At 40.5% G+C, this 16,298-nt stretch overlaps 1 protein-coding gene across 1 annotated transcript in view; it reads right to left on the reverse strand.

Annotated features, from left to right (window-relative positions):
- Positions 1–162: 162 nt before the first annotated feature.
- USP50 (ubiquitin specific peptidase 50) overlaps positions 163–16,298 on the reverse strand; it is a 34,806-nt gene continuing 18,670 nt past the window's right edge. Inside the window, exon 7 of the mRNA XM_024568244.3 lies at positions 163–354. Coding sequence (XP_024424012.2) covers positions 163–354 — 192 coding nt within the window. The remainder of the gene's footprint in view (positions 355–16,298) is intronic.

A 16,298-nucleotide genomic window follows, 5' to 3' on the forward strand; every position in this document is an offset into this window, starting at 1 on the left:
AAGGGCCCGTCGTCTTGGCCGTAGACTTACATAAGGTTGCAGCGTATGCCAGAAAGAACAATGCCAGTGATGCAAGTAAGTTGCAAGAATTTAATAACAAAGCACAACTTAGGTGCTAGTTTCTGATTGCTTGTTTTGCAACTTTCAGGAAACACCAATTTCCTAGCTCATGCATTTTTCTATAGGTACAGAAAAGGGCTGGCAGCTATAGAACAGGAGATAGGCTGTAGCAGTTTGAACTGAAGTATCTGGAATCTCACTGACTCGTGTATCGTCAAAGCTAAACCAGGCTTGGGTCACTGAGTTCTTGCAGAAAGCAGTGTAGTGGCCACCATCCAGATCACCAAAGTGGTTCTAGGGGAGGAAGGAATGTCACACTCAGTATTCACGTGCACATAATCTGATATGGGGGGGAAATATTTTTCATAATTGTCCCTTATACTAAATTAAAAGGAAATGATAATTGTGTTAAATTGAATCATACATCTAGCCTGACCTATATTGTTTCTCATTTTATTGAACTACTTAAATATTCTACCCATTCACTACTTAACAGAATCTGTGAATGAAATAGGATAGCACTTGACTGATACTTACCAGTTAATACTTACTGAGCACTTACTATACATAGACTATTAAACATCAAATGAAATTTAAAAATAAGAAGGTAGTCATCTTTCCTAAATGAGCTCATAGTTTAACCTTGAAGACGGGCTAAAATAGACATGAAGAAAGACGTGCAGCGTCGGAACAGGACATCGCTGCAGCTGCAGGTTGCAGCCGCACGGTGTGAGGGTGTGCAGCAGCCCTCCCCTCGAGAACCTGTTCGTTCTGCCCCGTCTTCACTGACCCTGAGGCACTGGAGAGCCGCCCTTCTCAGGAGGTGGCGCAGTGCGGAGCAGGGACTGGCAGACCGTTTGTCCGTGGGCCACATCCAGCCTGCTGCTCGTTTTGTATGGCCTGTGAGTTAAGAATGCATTCTATATTTTTGTATGGTTGAAAAAAATCAAAATATTATTTTGTGACATGTGAAAAGCCTGTGAAACTCAGATTTCAGTGTCCTTAAATAAAGCTTTATGAGAACACAGCCATGCTGATTCTCTTATTTCTCACCGGCTGCCTTTCCACAACAACAGTAAAACAGTTGCAGGAAGACCATATGGCCTGCAAAGCCTCAATGGGTACTGCCTGGCCTTTTACAGAGTAAGTTGCTGATCCCTGAAGTTAAAGGAAGAAAATGGTTTTTTGTAGTCAGTTTTGACTGTGAATTCAGGTCTGATACTACGACCTTAATGAAGGAAGTTATTTAACCTGTCTGAGCTTTACTTCCCCCATCTGTTAAAATAAGGTAATAAGATTGGTCTCGATAGCCATCGTCTGGTATCTCCTATCACAGAGCCAGCACATAGCAGGAACTTACCAAGTGTTCCCTTACACCTTCATCTCCTCTGCCCCGGCAGCGGTGTCCAACCTGCAGGCCGCACGCAGCCCAGGATGGCTATGAATGCAGCTCAACACGAAATCGTGAATTTACTTAAAACCAGATCTTTTTGTGATTATGTGTCACAATGTATTTAATGTGTGGCCCAGAGACACCAAAAGGTTGGACACCCCTGTTGGACAAATATTCCAAAACTGACAATGAAAAGACCCGGTCCTGGTCCTTGCCATGTGACCTTAAGTTGACATGTTTCCTTATGTATAAAATGGTGTCCATAATAATGTGAGGTAAACTGAATGAGAAAAGAGAAAACATCTGGCGGATAAGTAGTGCCCAGACAGTGACATGTTCTGAACTGGTCAGACAGAACAGAACTGGACTATAGTATTCAGTGTGATTTAGTGTAAAAAACAATGATAGAATTCGGTCAAGTATTTTAAAAGACTTCCATTTCCAGGAATTACGGGAGATAATTAGCTTGAGAGCCTTCGTTATAAAACTTTGAGTGCTGGATAAAACATGGTAAATACCCTTTGACCTGTATGGCTGACTTTAAAGATTTTTGGGGAAGAGTAAACCCCCGGGGCCAGAACCCCAGGAAATAAGAAGCGTGATGTGTGGTTGACGCTGTGATTGCCTCAGAGTGAAGATAATTCCTGGTGTCGTAACCAGGGTGCTTCAGTTTTAAAGGTCAACCAAGGACAGGAGGTAAAGGCTTAGGTCCCCATAAGGTGAGGAGTTGGATGGAATCCACACACACAGCCAGGACTCTTAAAGAGATTCACCCTCAATAAAAAGATAAACTAGGGAGGGGGGAAGTCCCATCCTTTAGTGCTTGTCTTAGCTTAGGCTGTGGGTGCAGAGCAGAAAAGTCATTTCTAGAAATGTTACCACAGACTATGGTTTGAGAATCCTATGAATCTAATGCGAGAAGTATTTTGTGGGTGCCAGGCAGAAGGAAAGAGAATTTCTGGATTGATGCATCATAATTCAGGCTGCACAGGATACCCACATATAAAACCCCAACAATGGTGAGCTCACTATTCAAAATTACAGAACACACAAGGATACAATTCACCGTGAGAAAGAGTCAGAAGGCAACAAATGCCAAGATTAAACCCCCAAGGACTTCAGAGAATGGAATTATCAAATGGAGACTACAAAGAACAGTTAAAATTATTACAGACAAGTGGCAGAAAGAGGCTAACTTTTTAATATATTTATTGATTATGCTATTACAGTTGTCCCATTCCCCCCTTCACTCCATCCTGCCCACCCCTTCCCTCCCACATTCCCCCCCTTTAGTTCATGTCCATGGGTCATACTTATAAGTTCTTTGGCTTCTACATTTCCTATACTATTCTTACCCTCCCCCTATTTTGTACCTACCATTTATGCTACTTATTCCCTGTACGTTTTCCCCATTCACCCCCCACCCCTGCTGATAACCCTCCATGTGATCTCCATTTCTGTGATTCTGTTCCTGTTCTAATTTGCTTAGTTTGTTTTAGGGGGTTTTTTTAGGTTCGGTTTTTAATAGTTGTGAATTTACTGTCATTTTACTGTTCACATTTTTGATCATCTTTTTCTTAGATAAGTCCCTTTAACATTTCATATAGTAAGGGCTTGGTGATGATGAACTCCTTTAACTTGACCTTATCTGAGAAGCACTTTATCTGCCCTTCCATTCTAAATGATAGCTTTGCTGGATAGAGTAATCTTGGATGTAGGTCCTTGCCTTTCATGACTTGGAATACTACTTTCCAGCCCCTTCTTGCCTGCAAGGTTTCTCTTGAGAAATCAGCTGACAGTCTTATGGTAACTCCTTTGTAGGTAACTGTGTCCTTTTCTCTTGCTGCTTTTAAGATTCTCTCCTTTTGTTTAATCTTGGGTAATATAATTATGATGTGCCTTGGTGTGTTCCTCCTTGGGTCCAGAGAAGGAGGCTAACTTTAAAAGAACTAAATAGAACTTCCAGAAATGAAAAATGTACTACTTTCAAATTTAAAATTTAGTGTAGAGAGGCAAGTCCAAGATGGTGGCCACTGAGCTTGCCACCTCCTATGAACGCACAATGTACACCAATATTTAGAGCCACTCCTCCTGAGAGACAACTGAGGGCCAATTGAACAGCTTCTGCAGGACAAACGAGAGAGAAGGTAGGGGACTGCAAGAGCTCTCCAGAGCTGAGGGACTCTACAGAACCGAAGAGACCAGTGACTGCCACTGTTTATCTTTACCCTATGTTTGGATGGAGGGTGGGCGTTCTAGCCAGGTGCTCTGGATGACCTGCAGGGCTGCTATTGTGCATCCCCAGCCATTCCACTGGAAAAACAAGGTGCCATAGTGCATGTACAGGACTCCTCCACCTGGAGATGGACCCCCTGCCTCCCAGGTATGGCAGGGTGCACACCCAGGGCTCCCCCACCAGAGAGAGTGAGAACTGGTAAAGTGCTGCAGTTCCTGCATGCAGAGCTGCCCGCTCCTTAGAAATTGCAAAGACAGGGTGGTACTGCTGCATAACCACAGAGGGATGCCTCATCCAGAGAAAGTGCGGAACCGGTAGGGTGCCACTGAGCCAACGCAGGACTGACATGGCCAGAGAAAGTGCAAAAGTAGCAAAGTGCAGTGTGCACACAGCTGCGCTGTCCAGAGGAAGTGAAAGTAGGGCACTGCCACATTGCACTCGGGGAAGCCCTGCTCGGGCCTGGCTTGGGCACAGCAGGCAGCCCCACCCAGATCAGAAGGGCGCACACAGAAGGCTGCCCTGCCTTCACTCCATTCTGGCTGTGGGTGGCCAGAACAACAGGAGCTACTGCACGTGTGTGCACCAGACCACCATGCCTGGAACCCATTCCCTCTGGTTAGGAGGCATCCCAGGCACCACACATACCCGCCCTTGTTACAACAGGACTATCAAAGGCATCCAGCACACAGTCAACAGGCCACTGAAGATCGGGAGAGAGAGCTACTTTTAACTATAGGAAGAAACAGTAAATCAAACAAAATGGGGAGACAGAAGAATTTGCCCCAAATGAAGAATCAAGAAAAAAAAACTTAGAAAAGAACTTAACGAAATGGAGATAATGTGCCTGAAAGAGACACTGAAATAAAGAACAGACTGATGGTAACCAGAGGGGTGGAGGGAAAATGGGAAAAACAGGCAAAGGGTCATCAAGAAACATGTATAAAGGACACACGGACAAAGCCAAAGGGGATAGGATCAAGGGTGGGAGGCAAGGATGGGTGTGGTGAGGGAGTTGGGGGGAAATATGAAGACAACTATACTTGAAAAACAATTTAAAAAATTCAAAGAACATTTGCATTTTAGGAATTTCAAAAAGAGAAGAGACACAGGCAGAAGGTATATTTGAAGAAATAATGGCTGAAAACTTTCCTAATCTGGGGAAAGAAACAGACATCCAGGTCCAGGAAGCACAGAAAGCTCCAAACAAGATGAGCCCAAGGAGGCCCACAGCAAGACATGCTGTAATTAAAATGGCAAAGGTTAAGAATAAAGATGCATCTTGAAGGCAACAAGACGGAATTAAGTCACATACAAGGGAAACCCCATAAGGCTATCAGCTGATTTCTCAACAGCAACTTCACAGGCCAGAAAGAACTAGCAGAAATATTTAAGGTGCTGAAAGACAGGAACACGCATCCTACCAGCAAGCTTATCATTCAGAATTGAAGGAGAGATCCAGGGTTTCCCAGACAAGCAAAAACTAAGGAGTCCACCCACCACAACTAAACTAGCTTTATAAGAAATGTTAAAGTGCCAAAAAGGTCATAACCATAAATGAGAAAATTCAAGAAAGAAAAGAACTCACCATTAAGGCAAATATATAATGAACACAGTGAATCAACCACTTCAAAACTCTTATGAAAGTTAAAAGACAAAAGTAGCAAAATTCACTATAACTACAGTAGGGGATACACAAAAAAAGACATAAAACATGGTATGAAGAACATAAAGTGCTGGGGGAGTAAAGATGCACTGCTTTAAGAAGGCGTGTGAACTTAAATGCCTGTCAACTTACAGTAGACTGCTGTAGATACACCAGATGGGTGTGTGTGTGTGTGTGTGTGTGTACATGTACATATACACGTACATATATACCCACAAACCAAAAACCTTCAAATATACTCACACAAAAGAGAAGGGAACCCTAACAAAATGCTGAAGAAAACCAGCAAATCAAAAGGAAAGTGATCAAGAGAAGAAAGCAACAGAGAAAAACAACCACAAAAAAATTAACAAGGCAAACAACCTACGAATAAATGAAAATGGACTGAATGTTCCAATCAGAAGACATAGGTTGGACTTCCAGTCAAGATGGTGGAGGATGTAAAGTCTGCTTGCCTCCTCCCATGACCACATCAAAAGTATAACTAAATTAAACCACCATCATTAAGAACCACCTGAAGACTAGTATTCCTATAACCAAGGACATAAAGAAGCCATGTCAAGACTGGTAGGAGGGGCGATGACACAGAACAGGCAGGTCCCACACCTGTGATGTGGCAATTAAGAGTTGGGAAGGATATCTCAGCTGTGAAAGTCCCCCCCTGAAAAGGGGTCCCAGCTCGACACCAAGCTTGCCAACCCAGGGCATCATGCCAGGATGAAGAGTCCCCATAACATCTAGCTTTGCAAACCAGCGGGGAGTGCGTCTGAGTGAGATGAAGGGCTTCTGGAGTCCGAGACATTCCTCTTGAAGGGCCATGCACGGACTCACTAGCTTACAGACTCACTCGTTCTTGACTCCAATGTGGGGTGGCAGCTCAAAAAGCGCCAGCATTAGTGGCAGCCGGCCTTGGTTTGCAGTGTAGCCTCTCAAAAGCACATCCAAGCCCAGCACAAGTGGCAAACAACTGCAGCTCCCACCAGGTAGTCCCAAGGTGGGCACAAATGGTGGCTGAAATTGGCCTACACTGGAGTCCCTTCTAAGAAGCTCCAGAACCAACACACCCAGTGGCCAGCTTCAGACCACACCAAGTACCAAACAACCAGCTTCATAAATGACACGCCCGAAGGGGGGACTTGGCTGGCACCACAGCCTAGCTAAAGTAACTCCTGCTCCACAGGCTCATCCCCTGCACAACAGCTTGTCTGCTGTGCTCATGGCCAGTCCTCACAGCCAGTCAGCCTGAGGATCAGTCCCTCCCACTGATGTGCCAACAGCACTAAAGGCTCAACTAGAACCAGGGGACATGGACAACTCATACCAGGGACACCCTTGGAGCACCCAGCTCAGGTGAACAGGGAAACTATGCCACTGGCCTCACAGGATGCCTACTACCTAAGGCCAGTCCACCAAGACCAGGAGACATAGCAGCTCTACCTAATACATTTGAACAAACACAGGGAGGCAGCCAAAATGAGGAGGCAAATATGTATCAAATGAAAGAACAGGAAAAAAAAACTCCAGAGAAAGAACTAAACAAAATGGAGATAAGCAATCTACCAAACAGAGAGTTCAAAACATTGATTGTAAGGATTCAAGAAACTCAGGGGAAAAATAGATGAACTCAGTGAAAACTTATAAAACAGAGAAACCGTGAAAAAGAACCAATCAGAAGTGAATACAATAACTGAAATGAAGAGTACATTAGAGGGAATCAACAGCAGCTAAAGCGAAAGACTACATCACTGCTCTGGAAGACAAAGTAGCAGAAAAAAAACAAATGAAAGGGCAAAATAAATAAAAAAATTTTTAAAATGAGAACAGTTTAAAGGACCTCTGGGACAACATCAGACACACCAACATTTGCATCATAGAGGTACCGGAGGAAGAGAGAGCAAGGGATTGAAAACCTATTTGAAAAAATAATGACAGAAAATTTTCTAACCTTGTGAAGGAAATGGACACACAAGTCCAGCAAGTGCAGAGATTCCCAAACAAGATGAACCCAAAGAGGCCCACACCAAGACACATCATAATTAAAGTGCCAAAGATTAAAGATAAAGAATCTTTAAAATTTTTTTAAATATATTTACTGATTTTAGAGAGAGAGGAAAGGGGAGGGAGAGATAGAGAGAGAAAGATGTGAGAAAGAAATATCAATTGGTTGCCTCCCATACACACCCTGACCATGGATTGAATCCACAACCTAGGTATGTGTCTTGACTGAGAATAAAATCCCCAACCAATTGCTGTACAGAACACCAGCACTCCCACCAACTGAGACACACTGGCCAGGACTAAAGAGAAAATCTTCAAAGTAGCAAGAGAAAAGTGATCGGTTACACAAGGGAGCTCCCATAAGACTGTCAGCTGATTTCTCAACAGAAACTTTGCAGGCCATCTAGACTGGATTGGCACAAAAAACTCAAAATGATGAAAGGCAAAGACCTACAACCAAGATTACTCTATCCAGCAAAGCTATCATTTAGAATGGAAGGGCAGATAAAGTGCTTCCCAGGTAAGGTTAAGTTAAAGGAGTTCATCACCACCAATCCCTTTATTATATGAAATATTAAAGGGACTTATCTAAGAAAAAGAAGATAAAAAATATGAACAGTAAAATGACAGCGAACTCAGAGTTATTAACAACCACACCTAAAACAAAAACAAAAGCAAACTAAGTAAACAAGTAGAACAGGAACAAAACCACAGAAATGGAGATCACATGGAGGGTTATCAACAGGGGAGTGGGAGGAGGAGAGAGGGGGGAAAGGTACAGGGAATAAGAAGCATAAATGGTAGGTAGAAAATAGACAGGGGGAGGTTAAGAATAGTATAGGAAATGTAGAAGCCAAAGAACTTATATATACGACCCATGGACGTGAACTAAAGCGGGGAACGTGGGTGGGAGGGGGTGTGCAGGGCGGAGGAGAAGGAAGGAGGGAAAATGGGACAACTGTAATAGCATAATCAATAAAATATATTTTAAAAAATAACACACCACGATCAAGGGGTGTTCATCCCAGGGAAACAAGGATGGTTCAACATATGCAAATTGATCAGTGTAACACACCCCATTAACATAACACAGGATAAACATCAACACTTTTATCAATATGATCATAGCAACAGATGCAGCAAAAGAATCTAAAATACAAAATCCATTTATGATTAAAACTCTCAATAAAATGGTTATAGCAGGAAAGTATCTCAACATAACAAAGGCCATCTATGAGAAATCCTCAGCTAATATCACACTCAATTGTGAAAAACTAAAAGTCGTCCCTCTGTGATCAGGAACAAGACGAGGGTGTCCACTCAGCACTCTTACTCAGCACAGTCCTAGCTGGAGCAGCAGGAGAAATAAATAAAAGGCATCCAAATTGGGAATGGAGCAGAACTGTCACTTTTGGCAGATGACATGATTCTTTATATAGAAAACCCTAAAGACTCTACCAAAAAAAATTAGAGACAATAAGCAAATACAATAAAGTTGCAGATACAAAATCAATGTACAAAAATCCACAGCTTTGCTGTATGCTAACAATGACATTTTCAGAAAAAGAAATAAAAAGAAAACAATTCCTTTTGCAATGGCAACAAAAATACAATTCTTAGGAATAAACTTAACAAAGGATGTGAAGGACCTATATACTGAAAACTACAAAACATTATTAAAGAGATTCAAAAAGACACAATGAAATGGAAAGATATTCCATGTTCATAGGCTGAAATAATCAACAGTTAAAATGGCCATATTACCCAAAGCAATATATGGATCTGATGCAATCCCCATCAAAATCCCAGTGACATTTTTTATATAGAACAAAAAAATCATCAGATTTGTATGGAACACAAAAGACCCCGAAGAGCCAAAGCAATCCTCAGAAAAAGGAATGTAGCTGGAAGGATCACACTCCCTGACGTCAAATTATACTAGAAATCATATCAAGCACAATGCTATGTTCTCTGACCACACTGCCATGAAACTAGAAATCAACCACAAGAAGAACACTGAAAAGCACACAGAGACATGGAAGCTAAATAACATGTTATCAAACAATGAATGGATCAACAACGAGATCAAGGAAGAACTCAAAAATACCTGGAAACAAATTAAAATGAGAACACGTGAATCCAAACTCTGTGGCACACGGGGTCAGCAGTCCTAAGAGGGAAACTCATACATGACAGGCCTGTGTCAAAGAACAAGAAAAAGCTCAAATAAACAATTTTACTTCATACTTAAAGGAACTTGAAAAACAACAGCAAACAAAGCCCAAAGTGAGTAGAAGGATGGAAATAATAAAGATCAGAGCAGAAATAAATGAAATAGAGTCTAAAAAAGATACAAATGATCAATGAATCCAAAGCTGGTTGTTTGAAAAGATAAACAAGACTGACAAACCTTTACCAGAAAGGACCCAAATAAGTAAAATCAGAAATGAAAGAGGAGAAATAACAATGACACCAAAGAAATACAAAGTAATTGCAAGAAAATATTATGAACAACTATATGCCAACAAACTGGACAACCTGGACAAAATGGATAAATTCCTAGAAACATACAATCTTCCAAACTAAATCAGGAAGAATCAGAGAATCTGAATAGAGAGGTTACACCTAACAAAAGTGACGCAGTGAAAAAAAAAAAAACTCCCAATAAACAAAAGCCCTGGACTGATGCAGATCCTGGCCAGCGGGATCCGTGTGTTGTGGCAGCAGTAGACAATACACACGGACTACAGAAATCCTGTGGAGAAAAAGGGACGGCATGGCCACTCTCTAAGTGCAAGAGGGTGAGAGGGCCAGAGAGAGACCAAGAGAGCCGACCCCTGCCTGGACAGGCTTTTATTGCTTTTCTGGGTACATTACATCGAGGATGGTCCTCATTTACTATGCACAGGTTTCCTTTGACAGACAACAAAGGAAAGAATGCTGCTAATCACTTCAAAGAGAAGGATGTTACAGCTCAAGGGGGAAAGTGGTTGAACTGGTTACACTCCATACTTGGGAGGTTTAGCACAAATTTTAGGAAGTTAAAGATATTCAGTAAACATTTGCTGCCTCAATCCAGGGTGAGGGAGTTTTAGCAAAAGCAAGACTCATAGCAGCCTAGGTACAATGCAGGCCTGATTCCCCACGGGAGAACCCGTCCATGGGCGTGGGTCCTCTGTGCTGGATCTCACACCCACTGGCTTTTCCGAGTGGGAGCTGGGCTACATTTCCCACATGTGGAACAGTTCCCTATACTGGACCAGATGGCTTCACAGGTGACTTTTACCAAACATTCCAAGAACTAACACCTCTCCTTCTCAAACTATGTCATAAAATTCAAGTGGAGGAAGGATCCCAAAATGATTTTACAATGCCAGCATTATCCTAATTCCAAAACCAGATAAAGACACTATAAAGAAAGAAAATTATAGGCCAATATCCCTAATGAACATAGATGCTAAAATGCTCAACAAAATATTAGCAAACCGTATACAGCAATGCATCAGAAAGATCATACACCATTAGCAAGTGGGATTTATTCCAGGAATGCAAGTTTGATACAACACTCATAAATCAATAAATGTGATTCACCACATAAACAAAATGAAGGATAAAAACCACATAATCATATCTATAGATGCAGAAAAAGTATTCAATAAAATCCAGCGCCCATTTATGATCCAAACTCTCTGCAAAGTGGGATTAGAGGGAACATACCTAAACATAATAAAGGCCACATATGACAAACCCACTGCCAGCATCTTACTCAATGGGGAAAAACTACAAGCGTGCCCTTTAAAATCAGGAACAAGACAGGGATGTCTGCTTTTAACACTCTTATTCAACATACTACTGGATGTCCTAGCCACAGCACTCAAACAATAAAGGAAGAAGTAAAACTGTCACTATTTGAAGATGACATGATACTCTACATAGTAAACCCAAAGGATTCCACCCAGAAACTATTAGAACTGATCAATGAATTCAGCTAAGTAGCAGGATACCTATTCAGAAATCCAGTTGCATTTTTATATGCCAATAATGAACTAACAGAAAGGGAAATTAAGAAAACCATCCCATTCACAACTGCTACAAAAAGAATATGACACCTTGGAATAAACCTAACCAAGGATGTAAAAGACCTGTACTCAGAACATTATAAGACACTTAAGAAAGAAACAGAAGAAGATACAAATAAGTGGAAGCACATATTGTGTTCATGCGTAGCAAGAATTAACATCATTAAAATGTCCATGCTGCCCAGAGCAATCTATAGATTCAACACAATTCCTCTCAAGATTCCAATGACATATTTCACAGAACTAGACAAACATTTCAATAATTCATATGGAACCACAAAAGGCCCCACACAGCAACAGCAGTCTTGAGAAAGAAGAACAAAGTCGGAGGAATCATGTTATATAATATAAAGCTACACTATAAGGCCTTAGTAATCAAAACAGCCTGGTACTGGCATAAAAAGAGACATGTAGATCAGTGGAACAAACTAGAGAGCCCAGAAATAAGTCCATGCCTTTATAGTCAATTAATATTTGACGGAGAAAGCAAGCACATAAAACAGGCTAAAGATAGTTTATTTAATAAATGGTGTTGAGAAAACTAGACAGATATGTGCAGGAAAATGAAACTAGACCACCTTCTTACACCACACACAAGAATATATTCAAAATGGATCCAAGACTTAAATGTTACACACCAAAGCATAAAAATCATGGAAGAAAACATAAGCAGCAAAATCTCAGACATTGCTCATAGCAATATGTTATTGGATATATCTCCTCAGGCAAAGGAAATAAAACAAAAAAAATTTTTAAATGGGACTACATCAAACTAAAAGTATTTTGCACAGCAAAGGAAACCATCAACAAAATAAAAAGACAACCCACAAAATGGGAGAATATATTCGCCAATACAACTGACAAGGGTTTACTATCCAAAATTTATAAAGAAGTTACAAAACTCAACACCAAAAAAACAAACAACCCGATTAAAAATGGGCTAATGACCTGAATAGACACTTCTCCATAGAGGACATACAAATGGCCAATAGACATATGAAAAGATGCTCAACATCACTAATCATCAGAGAAATGCAAATTAAAATCACAGTAAGATACCATTTCACACCTGTCAGAATGCCTATCATCAAAAAATCAACAAACAACAAATGCTGGTGAGGATGTAGAGAAAAGGGAACCCTTTTGCCCCATTAGTGGAAAAGCAGACTGGTGCAGCCACTGTGGAAAGCAGTAATATGCAGATACCTCAAAAAATTAAATATGGATCTGCCTTTTGACCCATTGATCCCACTTCTGACAATATATCTGAAGGAACCACAAACACTAATTTGAAAGAACATAAACACCCCCCTATGTTCATTGCAGCGTTATTTACAGTTGCCAAGATACGGAAGCAGCCCAAGAGTCTATCAGCAGATGAGTGGAAAAAATATCTATGGGACATTTACACAATGGAATACTACTCAGACACACAAAAAAAGAAAATGTTCCTCTTTGAGACAGTATGGATGGACCTGGAGAACATAATGTTAAGTGAAAAAAGCCAGTCACAGAAAAACAAATACCATATGGTTTCACTCAAATGTGGAGTCCAATTAACAAACTGCACTAAAAAGCAAAATGGGGACGGACTCACAGATGGAGAACAGGATGACAGCCAGTGGGGGTGGTAGGGGTGGAGGGATTGAACAAAAAGGAAAAAGGACTTATGGCATGGACAACAGTGTGGTGATTGCTGGGGGGAGGGAGGAAATAAATAAATAAATAGATCCTCAAAAGTTATAAAAGGAAAATAAAGAAAACTATCAATTTAGTAGTTGACCAGGAAAAAAGGAGGAAATGACTAGAGAAATGCAATTAACTTAAATCACACAACATGACAATAGAAACAAATCCAAATTTATTACAAGTTGAAATACATGGAAACTTACTAGACTGATTGAATATTCTATACTATTTATCATTCAGAACTCAGAGAGGTTGAATTGAAAGGGATAGGAAAGAAACTGTAGGTAGAAACTGTCTAAAGAAAGCTGGAGAAGTTATATAAACATTAATTAAAGTGGTCTTAAAACAAAAAGCATTATAAATGATAGAGTCACTTTATAATAAAAAGGGGTTTAATATACCAAAATGTTGATTCTAAACCACTGTGCAGTTTAAAAGAACAGGTTTGTTTAAAATTTTGTTTTAAAAATATTGAGAACTTTAGGGAAATTTTGACAGCTACCATCATACTGGTATACACTTATTCTATGCTGATACATGTGTGTGTGTATATATATACATACATATACATATATACACACATATAATTAGATATATACATATATACACACATAATTAGATATATACATATATACACACATATATAATTAGAGATATTTTTTGTTAAGATAATAAATAATGGCAAATTGTATTCATCCCAGCAATGCAAAAATAGTAAAATTAGAAAATCTATAAATGTCATTGGCCATACTAACATATTAACAAAGATTCAGGGGAACCATAGCACCTCCAAAAAAGATTAATAAAATTCAATACTTTTACTAACATGCACAAAAACGGTTAGCCAACTAGAATCAGCGGAAGTATCCAACCCTGATAAAGTACAGCTACTACACATTTCCAGCAAGCATCATTCTTGATTATTCCCTTTCAAATCAAGAAAAAATGTTTCAACACATTTCTTTCAACTATCAAATAGTATAGAGAGAACTTTGAACAACAGAAATTTTTTTAATTTTTATTGTTATTCAATTACAGTTGTATGCCATTTCTCCCCATCCCTCCACCCACCTCCACCCTCCCCCTTGATTTTGTCCATGTGTCCTTTATAGTAGTTCCTGTAATCCCCTCTTCCCACTGTCCCCTCCCCACTACCCCCTGGCTATTGTTAGATTTAACCAAAGACACTGAACAACAGAATTTAATGTCAACTTGGCTCCTAACAAATAGAAATTCACAAGTCTCAACAAATGTAAGAGTCACTTTCATACAGATCATAATCCCTGAACACAATGCAATAAAACTAGCAGTCAATACAAACAGATATCCCCCTTCCAAACTCTTATACTTTTGGAAATTTTTAAAAAGCACTTACAAGTAAATTTTGATAGCAAATAAGAAATCCTCATGTAAGTTATAAAAACCTAGAAAGACACAGCGATGAAAATACTGTATGAAAACATGCAATGCGGTAATGTCTGCGATTGTCTTTAAAACGATTTCGCGCAGGGAGGAGACCAGGGTCAGCATTAGAGATGAGTTAGCAGTTCACCTATAAAGCTGGGTGATGGATGCACGAGTGCTCATTATGCTACCCCCTGTATTTTATGTGTGTTTGAAATGTTCTATAACTTAAAAGGTGGTAGATGGTAAACGTGGTGTCTACAGAATACTTATATCTAAAAGACAGACTGAAGGTTAATGAACTAAGCATCTGATTAATAACATAAGGAATATACCTAAGGAAAGCAGAGGGAAAGAAATAATAAGAACTAATAATGCAGAAAATAAAGAGGTAATAAGGAGGATTAAAAAGACAAGTTAGTCCTCTGAAAAGACTTAAGGAATATAAACAAAATAATAATATTGCTTTAAAAAAGAGACAAGCAATGAATGGTAAGTAAATAAAAGGTGTAAGTATAACACCTTAGAAATAAGGTGTTATACCTACAGATCCAGCAGAAATTTAAAAAGATTTTAATTACCTGAAAAAGTTTTGCCAGCAAACTGAAAACTTTGACGAAACCATGAAGTATCCAGAAAAGTATAATTTACCCACACTGACGGAAGAGGGAAATAAAATGCCTGAATTTACATCAGTACAGGAATACCTCGGAGACCTTGTGGGTTTGGCTCCAGACCACAGCAATAAAGCAAGTCTCTCAGTAAAGCACGGGTGGCAAACCCAAGGCCCGCGGGCCGGCCCTCCACCTTGTTTTATCCGCCCCGCACCCTGTTTCTACCTGCCGGCACCACCCAGCTCGTTGCCCCTAGTTAAGGAGCAGTTACAGTTATACAGTCCTAAAGTTACATTCGGCCCTTTGAAGGCAACCGCCAGGCTGGTGTGGCCCCGGTGAAAATGAGTTTGACCCCCTGCAGTAACGCAAGCCATCATCCTTCCGCCGGTGGAGGGGGGTCTTGCCTTCAGTTTGTAAAAACACAGCACCTGTGAAGTGCGGTAAAGCGACCGCAAGGAACGGAGGTGTGCCTGTGGTTCCCAATGTGCCCTCAGAGGGAAGAGCAGGCCCGGGCGCGTGCGCAGGTGAGTTCTATCAGTCCTCCAAGAAAGTCTTCATTAGCAAACTTACACAATTTCTGTAGAAGAGGGGGAAAAAGCTCCTTTCACTCATGAGGTCGGTGTAACACCAAATCAGACCAGGACAATTCATGGAAGAAAAGCACAGATCACTCTCATTCAAGAAGACAGATGCAAAAATGCTGAAATGCAGTAAAGCAAATCCAGCAAAATGCATCTAAGAGAACGAATAACGACCAAATGTACTGATCCCGGCAATCAAGAGTAATAAAATTTAGAAGAATTTTATTCTTCTAAATGTAATTGTAAATGTTACATTCTAAATGTTTTGTGCGTTTGTGAATGTATTCTTATAAATGTAATTGACCATATTAACAGACTAAAAAGGGTTCAAGAGAGCCACAGCATCTATATTATTGGGGGGGGGGGGGGGAAGATTCGATAGACGTTAACGCCTTTACAAACGCACAAGAAACTGTCAGCAAAACCAGAATAGAAGGAAGTACGCACAGCCTGATGAAGTGGAGCTCCTAAAAGCTCACAGCGAGCACCGCTCGCAGGTATTCCCCTCACAATCAAGGAAAAAGGGTACTCACTCTGGTGACGTAGAACCTGAGTTCACCTCCTCCCGGAAACACGGAAAA

The sequence above is a fragment of the Desmodus rotundus genome, chromosome 7 (assembly GCF_022682495.2).
Source record: "Desmodus rotundus isolate HL8 chromosome 7, HLdesRot8A.1, whole genome shotgun sequence".
Classification (NCBI taxonomy): domain Eukaryota; kingdom Metazoa; phylum Chordata; class Mammalia; order Chiroptera; family Phyllostomidae; genus Desmodus; species Desmodus rotundus.